The sequence below is a fragment of the Ochotona princeps genome, chromosome 12, assembly GCF_030435755.1.
Source record: "Ochotona princeps isolate mOchPri1 chromosome 12, mOchPri1.hap1, whole genome shotgun sequence".
NCBI lineage: Eukaryota > Metazoa > Chordata > Mammalia > Lagomorpha > Ochotonidae > Ochotona > Ochotona princeps.
In genome coordinates this window covers 30,679,720-30,693,286 of record NC_080843.1, presented here as the reverse complement: position 1 = coordinate 30,693,286, position 13,567 = coordinate 30,679,720, and the positions used below count along the sequence as shown (strand labels likewise).

Here is a 13,567-nt window from a genome sequence, read left to right as displayed (position 1 = left end):
ATAGATCTTACCTAGGCCATGTCTATGTGTTGACATTGGTGGCAATACAGTCCAGGTTTTTGTTTTGGGATTGTAACATTCCACAGTATTTAATGTCTTTAAGCCATCTCGACCTCCAATTACAAACAGTTTGTCTTCGATCACAGCTACACCAAACTGCAGTCTCCTCCCATTCATCATTCCTGCCTGTATCCACAAATTTGTTCTGAGATCATATTTTTCTATTGTTGTAGCTCCTGATAAAACATAAAGTCAGATTGTCACCAATTGTTACTAATCCAACATTCAACCAGTCCAAAATATTGTACAAATTACAATATCAGAACACTCTTGTCACATTTACCTTTCTTAAAGAATAAAGTGGCAGGGAAACAAAAGGGATAGTAATTCAACTGCTTGATTTTCTTTTCTTTGCAGACACTAATGATCAAAATAGTCAAAAACGTTCAGTTTTCTTGAATTAATGAGCTTGTCTAAAATATCAGTTCAATAGAAGCACTGTGGGGATAATACATTCTTTTCAGTAAATTTTACAACTTCTTTCTATTATTGCTTGCCATTAAAGAAAATGTGGCACGTTACCAACCTGAAAAAATTTATAAGAAAACGTTTAAGTGATGTTATGTGTGCTATCTTTATGATTTCTAAAAGCAAAAAAGATAATGGAATGAAATATTGCTATGTTAATCCAAACTTGTCATATTCTTTGAATAGAGATTTTAAAAATCAATTTTGTATACAAATGAATGCTATTAAGAATTTTTAAAAATCATCTGAAGAATAACTTGATAGAATCTGCATATATAAATGAGTTTTATACTTGGCAATAAAATTGTTAACTTCTAAACAAAATAACTTACATTTCTTAAAAGCTTTTATTTATATATTTCAAAAATGCAGTAACTAATAGATACTAAAAGGGGAGCTAAATCGCTGCTATGACTATTAAAAATGGTCTTGATTTGAAAATTCACACTGGAAATTTCTGCCTAGAAGAAGCTCACAGATCTATGATATACTGTGAAGTAAAAAACAGCTATCTTGCTTCTGTGTTTGATCTTAATGTTCAGAGACACATACGCCAATGCTTCATCTTCAATGATTAACCACCTGTAATAGAAGCAATCTACTTCTTCTGCACTGTCCTTTAAGAATCATCTATTATACTTGTAAGCTAATAAAAGTTTGCAAACTTGGGAGAGATAGTCCTCTGGGGACCGTTTATTCTTCAGAATCTAAACAACATTTAACTAAAAAATATAAATACCTTTGTAGTGGAGGATATGCTAATTAGAATAAAAATGAAACAGCTTATGCTCAACATTTATTCAAATACAGCACAGAATGAAGGGATGAGGGGTTTCTGAACTGGCAAAATAGATGTCACAGAGACGTTTAAAGGCAGATAAAACTCTTCTTTCAACTTATGGAAAAGCCCTCCAGGTTTTTTTGTTTGTTTGTTTTTGTTTTTTTTTGTTGTTGTTGTTACAAATCTTTAATGCAGTATTAAAAGACTGAATTACCTCACTTTCCAGCCTTTAAAAAAAATCCATAAATTAGAATTATATAGGAAGCTGAAAGCAGTAACAGATGACTGTCAGGGAATAATCAGGAGGAAAAATACGTTAATTTAGCTGAAATGCATTAATCATCTATGGGTATTAGAAAACAACAACAATAAAATTACATAATGCTGAAAAAGCATCTTAATCCAACACTGATGGGGATTTTTAAGTCCATAAAATAACTAGACACATATTAAACTGTGCCTGATTCACTTAACTTAGGACTAAACAATCAGAAGAATTTTATAAGAGTTTTAACGAAAACATGATAGTAGAAAATGACTTATTCAATTTTTCAGAGTAAAAGCACTTATTTGACTTCTATTTACCTATATATTTTGCTAATACATAGCTTTGAGATTGTATTTCTGTAAATGTATTTGAATATGTCATCACATAGGAATTTTTTTCAAATATGAGTGGAAATATTTTTCATTATTGATATTACAAGTCTATCTTAATGATTAAATCACAATCTTTGAAATTTCAGACAAAATAGTGGAATCTAGAAATGGGAAATCAGAGAACAAAAATTAAACAGCTAATTGAATTTCTTACTAAAGAGATTTATCTAGATTGTGAAAAGAGAAGCCATTCAAAATTGCAACACTACATAAATTATTTAAAAAGTAATAATCAAGATGAATGTCAATTTCATGTAAAGAAAAAATGTTTTTCTGATCTGATACTGTCTTTCATGAATAGGAAAACCAACCCAATACTGAATGATAAGACTTACTGAAAATACTAATATTATATAAACCTAACTAATATAATACTGATGTTTGTATTTACAGAACTATGCAAATTTATAAACAAATGCAAGTTTATCTGTTAAGAAATTTAAATATAAAGTATTAGAAAATAAACTGTCAAAGTTCAGACAATCTGCAACATATTGTAATCCTGAGAAAAATTTTTTCTGCCAGATACTGTTGATTTTACATAACTATAGAGATTTTTTAAGCAATGAAGGACAAAATACTGTAATTATTCTAAAGAAAATCACAAAAATAACACTAAATACACTTTTATTACTTATTTTAAAATTTTTTAAGGTTTTCAATGAGCTTCAGAAACTCAACAGCAAATTAACCACCTTGTTAAGAAATTAGTAAAGTGAATGGGCAGTTTTCAAGAAATCAAATCCAAATGGTTAATAGACATATAAAATAAAAATGCTTGCTTGGAGTGTAGTCCTATGTAGCCACTACAGAGGCCACTGAAGAGAGGCCCCAGAGAACTGGCAATTCATCTGCCATATCATGCAGCTACTCCACTCCTGGGAACATGACATGAAATCTATGCATGAGAACGTGAAAATCAACCCTGGAGCAGCATAAACCCCAATAGCAAAGGCACAGAAACAACCTAGATACACATTGAGAGCAGACCGGGTAAAGAAGCTCAGGTGTTGCTAGCCATTCGATGGAATACTACACAGCCATTAAAAGACTGAAATTCTACCATTTTCAACAAAACGTTCCAAACTAGAGACTATTATACAGAGTGAGGCAATATTCATACAAAATGCATAGTAAATAGATATGTAGGTGTTTATAGACATATTTTCATAGTGAGGTATGTAACGAAGAATAGCAGACTAGGAAGTGAAGCTCTGTCACAGTAGACATCTTGACACCTGAATGAATGAGGATTCCCCATGAAAGTTAAATATAACTTGACAATAGGATATTAGATTTTCTACCATTTCCTATACCTACAATCCATAATGCACTTAAATAGCAAACTATTAACCTTAAACTATTATTAAATGATTATATTATTGTAATAATGTTGGGGGAAATGGTGGAAGGAAAAAATTGGGTGGAAGGGAAGGCTAAATGGAAAGTCTCTATATCTACAAAAATGTATAATAAAAAATTTTTTAAAAGGGTGGGAAGAGATTTATTTATTTCCTTGATTGAATTTCTAAGAGAGAGGGAGAGGAAAAAAGGGTCTACTCACTGGTTACCTCCCCAAGATAGAACAATGGCCCTAGAGATCAGCTCTGCCAAAGGGAGGAGCAAAGGGCTTCATTTGGGTTCCTTTCTGGGTGTAGGGGCCCAAAAACCTGTGACATCTTTGACTGCTCTTCCAAAACCATCAGAATGGAACTCAATTGGAAATGGAGTAACCGGGACACAAATTGACGCCCACATAGGATGCTGGCTTTGCAAGTGACAGCTTTATGCACAATGCCACAATGCTGACCCCCTACACAAGTATTTTCTAATACAATTGAAGTGGCTGGGCATATCAATGGGAAGTCTTGTTTTTTGTTTTGTTTACAAAAGACAGTGTCATACTTCATCTTCTGGTGTCAGTATGTGACGCAGCAGTTAAAGCTACTTCCTGTGATGCTGACACATGCATTCAAACCCCAGTTGTTCCATTTCATTCTGGCTCACTGTTTATGCATCTAGAAAAGTTGCACAAGTTGCCCTAAGTGGTTGTGTTCCTGAACCTATGTGGGAGACCGAAATGGAATTTCAGGCTCCTGTTTTGATCTAGTGCATAGAGGATCTTGTTATCTTTATGCATCTCTGCATAACCATTTCAAATCAATAGATTTTTAAAAATATTCATTATAATTTGAGAACAACATTTTGCTTCCTGTCCTACTCCTGATACCAGAACGAATGTCTCTAGCATAGTTCACATGGCTTTAGAACTTGATAAGCATTTTGATTTTCTTCTCAGGGTGGTACATACCATAATTGTATGGCAGGGAGAATTTAGCTAACCTGCCACATTCACAGTTTTGTAAAACACTTTACATTGTAGAAGATAAAAACCTATTTTTTTAAAATCTAGATGAACTTAAGCTGAAAGATAGGTGATGAAAAGTCTGAAACAATACGTCTTTAATAAAAACGACTGTCTAAAAACAAAATTTGTTAAAGTCTTAGCACTCTTACTATAAAGTATAGTAAAATATGTAAAAATGCACAAATAGAAAAGCAAAAATTCAAAAAACTAAGTGAGAGAAACAAGACATATTAAAAGAATGCTTTTTCTTGATATAAAACTATATCAAAATTAAAGTAGAAACATTAAAATAGAAAAATTTTTATGACATTGACAGGCAATTAATGTGAATGTAGTATGAATACGACGCTAACAGCACACAGCCTTCTTAGCCATCCTAATAAACGGCCTCAGGGTTTTTCAGCATGTTTACAGAATATGTATTATGTTATTGTCATAAACACCAACTTCTTAGAAAAAAGTTAAGGCTGCTTTTTTTTGGGGGGGGGGAGCAGTATATGTGTATGTTCGTGTAGTGAAACATGCAGTTAATCTAGGAAATGGAAACAAATTGAATTTATTTATCAAACTTGATCTCCATATTTTCATTTTGCTTGAAAGGCAGCAAAACAAACACGGTCAAATGACTGCCAATGGCCAGCAGTGGCCATTCTGCAGCCAGAAGCTTCCAGTTCAGTGCAAGTCTCCCACACCGAGGGCAGAAGGTCAATCACATAAACCGTCATCTGCCTCTGTGGTGATCAGAGCTGAAGGTTGAACAGAGCACTCCAGGGAGGAATGCAGGCATCCCAATGCATCCCTGTGCTGGTGCAACCTTATGTCAAAGCCATCGCAAGGAAGCTGAAGTCTAATGTCTAGCTTATTTTACATATTTTCCCATAAAAGTATTTTAGTTCTTAAATTACAACTTTAATTCATTTTATTTAAAAGTAGGTATCAGTGTTGCTAATGTTATTTTAGGAAAGACACTTTCAGAATGGTTAGTGAAAACCTACATTTACTATCACCATCATTTGTCAGATACATCTTAACAGCAAAGAGCTTGCATTTTAACTTTGTGGTAAATGAATATACACGTTAGAGCATTACTGTCAATATATTTTATCATTCATATCTTAATGCACATACATTGAAGAGAAAATCCCAATGCTCAACAGAAATGTTCAAATTATGTATTTATTTTTATAATAAATAGGGCCATGCTTCAGCCTATCAGGCTAAGTGTCTGCTATGGCATCTATATCCGGTTTTGGGACCAAGTTGAGTCCCAGATTTCTACTTTCAACCCAGGAAAACAGCGTAGGCTGTCCCAAATCATTGAAGATAGTTCTCTCTTTCTCTCCATCTGTCTGTAATTATGCCTTGCTAATAAAAATAAATAAATAAACTGGTACATAATACCCCATATCCTAGCAATACTTGTTAGAAATTTCTAGCCCTTAAAATGAAAATGTGGGCACTGACACATGGGAGGAAGACTACCTGCTTTACTGCTATACTCGTGTCTCAGCATTATTAAATGTATTAAAAGATACATGCAACAACACAAGATATTAAAATTCTTTTTCAGGAGTGTATCTCTAAATTATTTTGTGTTTATTTACTTCGAAGGCAGAAAGAGAGAATGAAGAGGCAAAGAAAGAGAAATTTTCTTTCCACTGGTTCACTCCTTAAATGGCTGCAACAGCCAAGGTTGAATCAGGCTAAGGGAAGAACCAGGACTTCCATCCTGATCTCTCACATGAGTGGCAGGTAATGAACAACTTAGGCCATCTTCTGCTGCCTTCCCAGGTACATTAGCAGATAGCAGGACTGGAGTCAGAGCACCCAGGATTCAAACCAGTGACCCTATGCTGAATATCAGCGTTTCGAGTGTCAGCTAAATAAATCGAAGCCACAATGCTAGCCTGCAGTAGTTTAATTTTATTTATCTAAGAGCAAACAAACAAACACCATTAGGCTCCATTTAAGCTCTAAGTATTTGGAAAAATAACATTCTGCTTTTTTTCTTAAGTGCGCACCAATCCCTACAAATACGTTTATAAAATATGTCATAATTTAAAGTTAACTCATCAGGAGAGTCAAGATGGCAGAATAAGGTAAGGACACGTTTAAACATACAAAGAATCATTAGCCAATGTGAAGCAGAAAGGGCACATTCCAAGAAATAGGAGAGGACAGGTCAACAGCCAACGGGCACCTGGAGCTTTAGGGCCACAGGGAAGCAGTGGAAACAATGGTGTGGTGTTGCAGTGACCAGATGGCTCTTTTGCAGTTAGGGAACAGTGAATTGAACTCCACCAGTGACAGTAACTCCACCAGCAGCCAGGTGTGAAGGAGAGTTCACCAGAAACTCAGCAGATGAACACAGGCCGAGAATTGCTTATCCTGCTGATTTGTTTGATTTGACCAAGAACAGAGAAAGAGTATTTTTATTTCTTCAGCGATGCATTAGTCATTCAGTAGCATGTTATTTAACTTCATGGTGTTGAAACTTTCTATTTTTCTTACTGTTGTTGATTCTGTTTTGTGCCTTTTCACTTAAGGCCATGTATAGTAACTGTTGAAATTCAGACTATCATATCTGATATGAGGATACAATGGATTATGCATCTTTACCTCCAGTCAAAGCTGGACTCCCAATGAAACTGTTAACTATATTTTGAAAATAGGCTGCTGGACTCTGCCATTGTCCATGCCCGTGATGATGGACTTATGACTGATAATGAAGAACTATCCTATTTTAATAGAATAAGGAAATCAGGGTGGAGGGGGAGGAAATCCCAGAGCCTATAAAATTGTATCAGGAAATAATAATTTAAAAAAATGTGAAAAAAGGGTAACTCATTTCAAAACAAGGGTTTACACAAGTGTCACATGAAATAACAATGTAGCGATTTCTCATGTAATTTTTTTTTCTGATTCTGAGTCTGTCACAGAAGTAATTTCTTTTAGGCTTGGGAGTCTCTCTATCTCTTTCTTTTCTTTTTTGTTTTTGCTTTTGTTTTTGTTTGTTTGCCAGAGAATAACCATTCGGTGCAGTATTATTGTCACATCTTCTTGCAACATTAGCAGAAACACACAGCCTTATTCCTTTGTACATTCTGTGTGGAAGAGAAATTATTTATCATTTACCAGAAGGTTTATTGAAAAGAATGCACCATGTACCTAGGAATTTATATTATGGAGGGGATTTTATCATTAACACTAATTTCTCATTCAATCTGCATTCACTGAAAGTCCTACAGAATACATAATGATGAAATACATTTCTCTGACTTCAGAGATGAAATGAAATTATTGTTAGCCTAAATTTAGAAAAAGCAGAGCTATAATTGCTACTCCTGCAACATCCTCAGAAGAGACACCAGAAACTGGCAGCTGGGATAGTAACTAGCATCTGTCTCTGATTAAGAAAAGGTTTGCAAACATCACTTTCCATCTGCTGGCCTTTTTTCACTCTTATAATTAAAATGAGAAAACAAGCAACCACAACAACTACAAAATATGGCTGCCAGGGCCTAAAGGTTCCATTTCTCCAGGCTCACCTAGCATATTAAAAACAACAATTTAACAATTTATGCACATTTTTCCTATTTCCATATTTCTAAGGAAGCAGATAACCCTACTTCATTTTGTTCTTTTCTGTGGACTCAAAGGGAAACATGATTCTCTTCTGATATATCCCTTGGCAAGTAAGTAAAGGATATCTTTTCCAGAAGTCAACTCACTGTGAAAAGCAAACTGATTTTGGGTGACATGATGTCATTCAGAGTTTTGACTTGTTTCTATATCTTTGTGCACACCCATGACCTTCAACAGGCAATCTCCAATGATATACTTCAAGTTCAAAGTGAAAGTGCTGAAGTGGAACCAAAGTGACTGAATGGAGTTACTGAAGCAGACATCAAGTAGAGCAGAATTCAAAGGGCAAATATGAAAAAAAAAAGGTCTCTTTTCTTATGTTGCTTTCCTTCAGAAAAAAAAAGCACAATATTTTAAAGTTACTTTCCCAATTTAATAGCAAATGCTCAGGTATCTTTAACCCAGAATTTCACTTGTATCATGTTGTTAAAGCTATATGATGATTACCATTGAGTTAAATACTTCAAAAATTATCCAGCCGTAGAACTAAAGAATGAAAATTTGCCCTTGAAAGATTCTTGATGGTGCATGTTGTTCAATTCAAAAGAGTAAAACTCAGGTCAAGATGACTAATTTCTCCTGGGTATCTCACTTTCCACTTTTGCTTTCAACAATACTGATAATGATCTAGAGTGATGAGACAAAATCAGAATAAAATGATCTGAGCAGGAACTTTGAAAATAAACAAGAGAAAACCTTCAGGAGTTTATCCTAAAATTAGATCATTCCTCAACTTAAAATATATGGGAATCAAATACATGTTTTAAATTTGCAGATATAATAAAATATGCTCCGTAATATATTATTCAAAAGGAACTCTCTAGGAAATTTAGTACTACTTTCCAGGCAAAAATTGGAGCTTTTAACTCCTTTATTTCCCCATCTCCTTTCTACTATGCTCTTATTTCTGGCCACATTAAAAATGTTTGAGTTTACATGACAGATGTCTGGCTATTTGGACAACTACCTATCTGTTAACAGTAACTGAACTGCTATGGCTAGTAGGCCATTTATAAGGAAGACATAAAAATCCGTGTAGAAATAACACCTATCTGATGAAAATCAGTGTAGAAATAAGATGTGTCTGACTCTCCTTTCCTTGTCCACACAAATTCGGTTATTTTCTAAGGGAAAATGCATTGATTCTGTTCCTTTTCTCGCCATCAGGACACTTGATTTCTTTCAGCTCCATTTGTGTTTGCAGCTATCACTTATGAATACTGTAATGATATGATTTTCTATTGTTTTCTGCACTTTATCTTCAAAGACTATCAACCTGAGAGGCTTATAGGCTTTAACTGGGTTTATTCTTTCTTTGACACTAATAGTCTGATGTCTTAATCGCGGTCATAAGGGCTCTCTGCTTGCCTTCTGTGATTGGTACCTAGCAAAAAGCATAGCAGCTCCTTTGTGTCCAAGACAACACTTCTTCCTAGAATCTAGAATCCCTTGCAGTCAAGGGAAAACAGGGCTGCTTCTACAGGTTTGTACTTTTAAAGCATCTTGAAGTGTCCATTAGTACTATACCTTGACATTCAACTATTCTTTCTCTATGTTAACCAGCATAATTTCATAATATTTCCTCAAATAAAATTCTCACTGTGCATCCACACAATTAATTTACTGTGGATTAGACAGAAAACATCTACCTCACCAAAAATAAGATACATATTTAAGTTATAATATGTCAATGGGAATAATTTGCTTAGAAACATAGCTTGCTATTAGCTATCCAAGCCACAAGTCACTACTGAATTAGGGTCAATATCTCACTGTGTCTCAACTTTCCCAGTTATATGGTGATTGCACTTGAATTCAGTGTACATTTATATGGCTCCTGGTGATGAAGCAAACGTCATTTCACACACATACATAAACACACAGACACAAGGAAGTAGAGAATGAAAGGGGTTCCTGAGGAAAGGAATTGTCCATAAAAAAAATGTGATAATACTGGAAGTAAAACAATGGCATTATCACAGACTTTTATAACCAATTGGCTGGACATCAATGATGGAGATTTAATATCATTTGTTAATCATACTATTACACATCTTGTGTGAGACTGTACAATTTGAGCTTCTCTTAATACCTCTATGCTTTTAGGCAGGAAAGCAAGCAGTCCAGAAGGCTGCCTATGGTGTGACATTGCAAACGCTTATAGAAACTGCCCACCAGCTGCTAATAAATTAGATTTGGGTCAAATGAAAGTGACATTGGGCATCTCATGTTCCCTAGAAATACGCAGTAGAGATTTACTTGCAACAGAAGTTCCAAAACTAAAATCTGCTCAATGTTAGATAGTAAAAGTTAGGCTTCATTGGTAACACTGTGAGTTTCTTTGATATAAACACATGATCAGTGAACACTGAAAGTTGCTGCAGATAATAAGTAAAGCTGGAGAGACACTCGGTAATGCTGTAGGGACTTGGAAAATTAAATTTTTTGAATTTCTAATTTTATCATGAAATTTTACTCGTTAGTTTAATAATAACATTAAAACATTCATAATGTACAAATGATAGGCTGAATTTGGACATCAGATCATAGTGTGATAATGCCTCCTTTTGAAATATCCATAAGATATAAGCATTAGAAGAGTATGCATGATATGTAACAAATGTGTGCTACTCATACTAAATAATAATTTAAAAACTCTTGGAGAAGATCTTTGACACTTGTGATTAAGATATCTGAATCCCATATAGAGGTACCTGGGTTAAATACATGTCTCCAGCTGTTATTTCCAACTTCTACTGGTATCAACTCTGATAGGCATCAGTGATGGTTCAAGTGTCTGGATTCTCGAGTTTCTGGCTCCCAGCTTCAGTCTGCACGCAACCCCCACCTTTATGAACATTTGGTAAAATTTCCAATGTATGGAAGCTCGTTCTCTCACCCTCTCTCTCTGCCTCTGTATGTGTGTGTGTGGTTTTGAATTTTAAATACATGAGTGAACTAATCAATGAATGAATAAAATTATCTGCATTTTTAGAAAGATGGATTTTCACATAACATTAATATTTGACATTTAATTTGCCTGAGTGGCCTTTTTGAGATAACCTACATAGAACAACATCCTCTATACATCCTCCACCACTCTCCCTCCCTGTCTCTCTACATCTCTCTCTCTTTCATTTGAAGATATGTTTACTTTTATTTGAAAGATGTACAGAAATAAGGAGAGGGAGAGATATTTTCCATCTGCTGGTTCACTCCACAAATGGCTGCAATGGCTGGAGCTGAGCCAGTCAGAAGCCAAGAACCTGAAATTTCTTCCATGTCTCCCTCGTGGGTGCAGTGTCCCAAGGACTTGAAGCATCTGTTGCTGCTTTCCAAGGCACATTAGCAAATTTGAGAAAATGAGTGATGACACTTTTATAGAGGTGAGAAGCATTATATCATTTTTTTGGGTGGAGGGGAGTGAGCACCATGGCACAGCAGTGTAAGCCTCTGACAGCATAGCATATTGCAAAACAGGTTCCAGTCTTCCACTCTGATCCAGCTTCCTGTTAATGTGTCTGGGAAAACAGAAGATGGGTCAACTACTCGTGTCCTTGTTATGCATTTGGAAGACTCAAATGGAGTTTCTGTCTCCTGGTTCCAACACAGGCCATTAATACCATTTAGGGAATGAATGAATGAAAGAATGAAAAAAGCACTATTATTTTGTCTTTCAAATGAATAAGTATATTTCTTAGCATAGATTTTTGATGGGAAGACAATAGAAAGAAATTACCAATTAAACTGGAAATAGTACTCCTAGCAGGAGAAGGTAGATTTTGTACACAGAATATTTGGCCATAAGAGTGACAGCAGACTAATGAAGGTTTTTTTTTATTCTAATTACCATTCTGCAAGTATGATAAATTACTTTGGCAGTAATAAGCTGTATAGGTTGGATTGGAATTACGGAGACTATAGTCTGGCATATTTCTATGTATAGGAATAAATTAAGTCAGTTTAAGGAAAAGATGCATTACAGTGCGCCAGAAAGCATGCAGCTAATCTGCATAATTCAGCTATTTTACAAAATAGAAATATCTTTCAGAGTATAATGTTAAGAAATACAAATATATACAATTGTTTCTAATGAATAAATACTATTTTTGAACATAGAAATTTTATTCTTAAAGAGAAAATATGAACATGAAGTAAAAGATACAAAATAAGTACTTTATGACATTTATAACACATTTAAATAAATATTCTAAATGCCATTTTTATATTTTAGTCATACACATAAATTTTGTGAATATTAAGTGTATACCGTTTTCAGTAAAATACTAATTTCTTACCTATCTGTGGAATAACATTTTAAATACAGGCTGAATTTTAATGAAATTTTTGTTACATTATGTTTCAAAGGTATATTTTCAAAAGGAAAGAATCATTAGCAATTGATCAAATAGAAAATTTGAAAGGAGAGGCAATAATGAAACATTTATACTTCTGCACACATAAAAATTAATTGACAAAACTTAAAGGGGTATTAAATATAATAGACCTTATTTATATTTTTCAATTATCCTTTTTTTATATTCTTAATGTGTTCTCTAAAATTATGTAATTTTGCCTATTTAGTTGGTTTGACAGTTTTGTACATACAGTTCATTACATAACTAATTCTAACCTTCAGTATAATAGTAAAGAAAATAATAAAATAAAATTAAAATACATGAGGACTGTGTTGTTGTGAAACTATTGTTATCAGCCTACCTAATCATAGGTAAGTCAATGTTGAAAAATTATTGGAACAAATAGCACTGATTTGGAAATGATATCGGTCTCTGCCATTAAACTCGATCCTAACAGATTTCCCAATGATAGAAATTAAAGAAAAATCTTAACTTTCGTCAAAATCTAAAGAAGCTAGAATGATAAAACAAAAGCATGTTCTTAGAGGTAACTGCAATTTTATATACAGAAATGTTTTTAAGTAGGTATTTAAAATGGATTTTGTATGTCACAGATAAAATATTTTTATCATTTCCAATTGAGCAGTTACTGAGGAAAAAATTATAGATCCATAATATTTTTTCTAAGCACTACAAGGAGAATTATTTAGCAAATACTAATCTTCTATTAATATTTCCCACTCATATCTTCAAAATATTAGCATGTACTTCATGCTAGTATAAAGTTTGCATTGATCAATACTGTATTATCCCACAAATGCATTTTGAGATCCAGTAATAACTCATGGATAATGTGTAATTTAAACAAATTTTAAGGAAAGCCTAAAATAAATTAAAAATACTTCTAATACTGGGAGTATAGTTCCTGTTTTCATGTTGCTTATAAACTGGAAAATACAGATAACTTACTGCAGAAATAACTTGGCAAAGGGAATTAATCTGTCATAGGAGAATGTATTAATATTCATGAATATATCTTTGTAATTCTGAACATTTGCTCTGATCACTCAGATTCAAGACATGCATCAACTTCTATTTAACCTCTGCATTTTGAATTATATGTCTTATTACAAAAATGTGAGGAATTTGATTAAACTGTTAATGAACAATCATCTATATTATAATTAGAATTGGTCTAGTCTAATATATGCTGTAATTTAATGCTTT

General features: G+C 33.8%; 1 protein-coding gene across 1 annotated transcript in view; it reads right to left on the bottom strand.

Annotated features, from left to right (window-relative positions):
* The window catches only part of KLHL1 (kelch like family member 1), a 223,231-nt gene that overhangs the window by 56,606 nt on the left and 153,058 nt on the right, over positions 1-13,567 (bottom strand). The window contains exon 7 of the mRNA XM_004577433.2: positions 12-236. Within this exon, the coding sequence (XP_004577490.2) occupies positions 12-236 (225 nt within the window). The remainder of the gene's footprint in view (positions 1-11; positions 237-13,567) is intronic.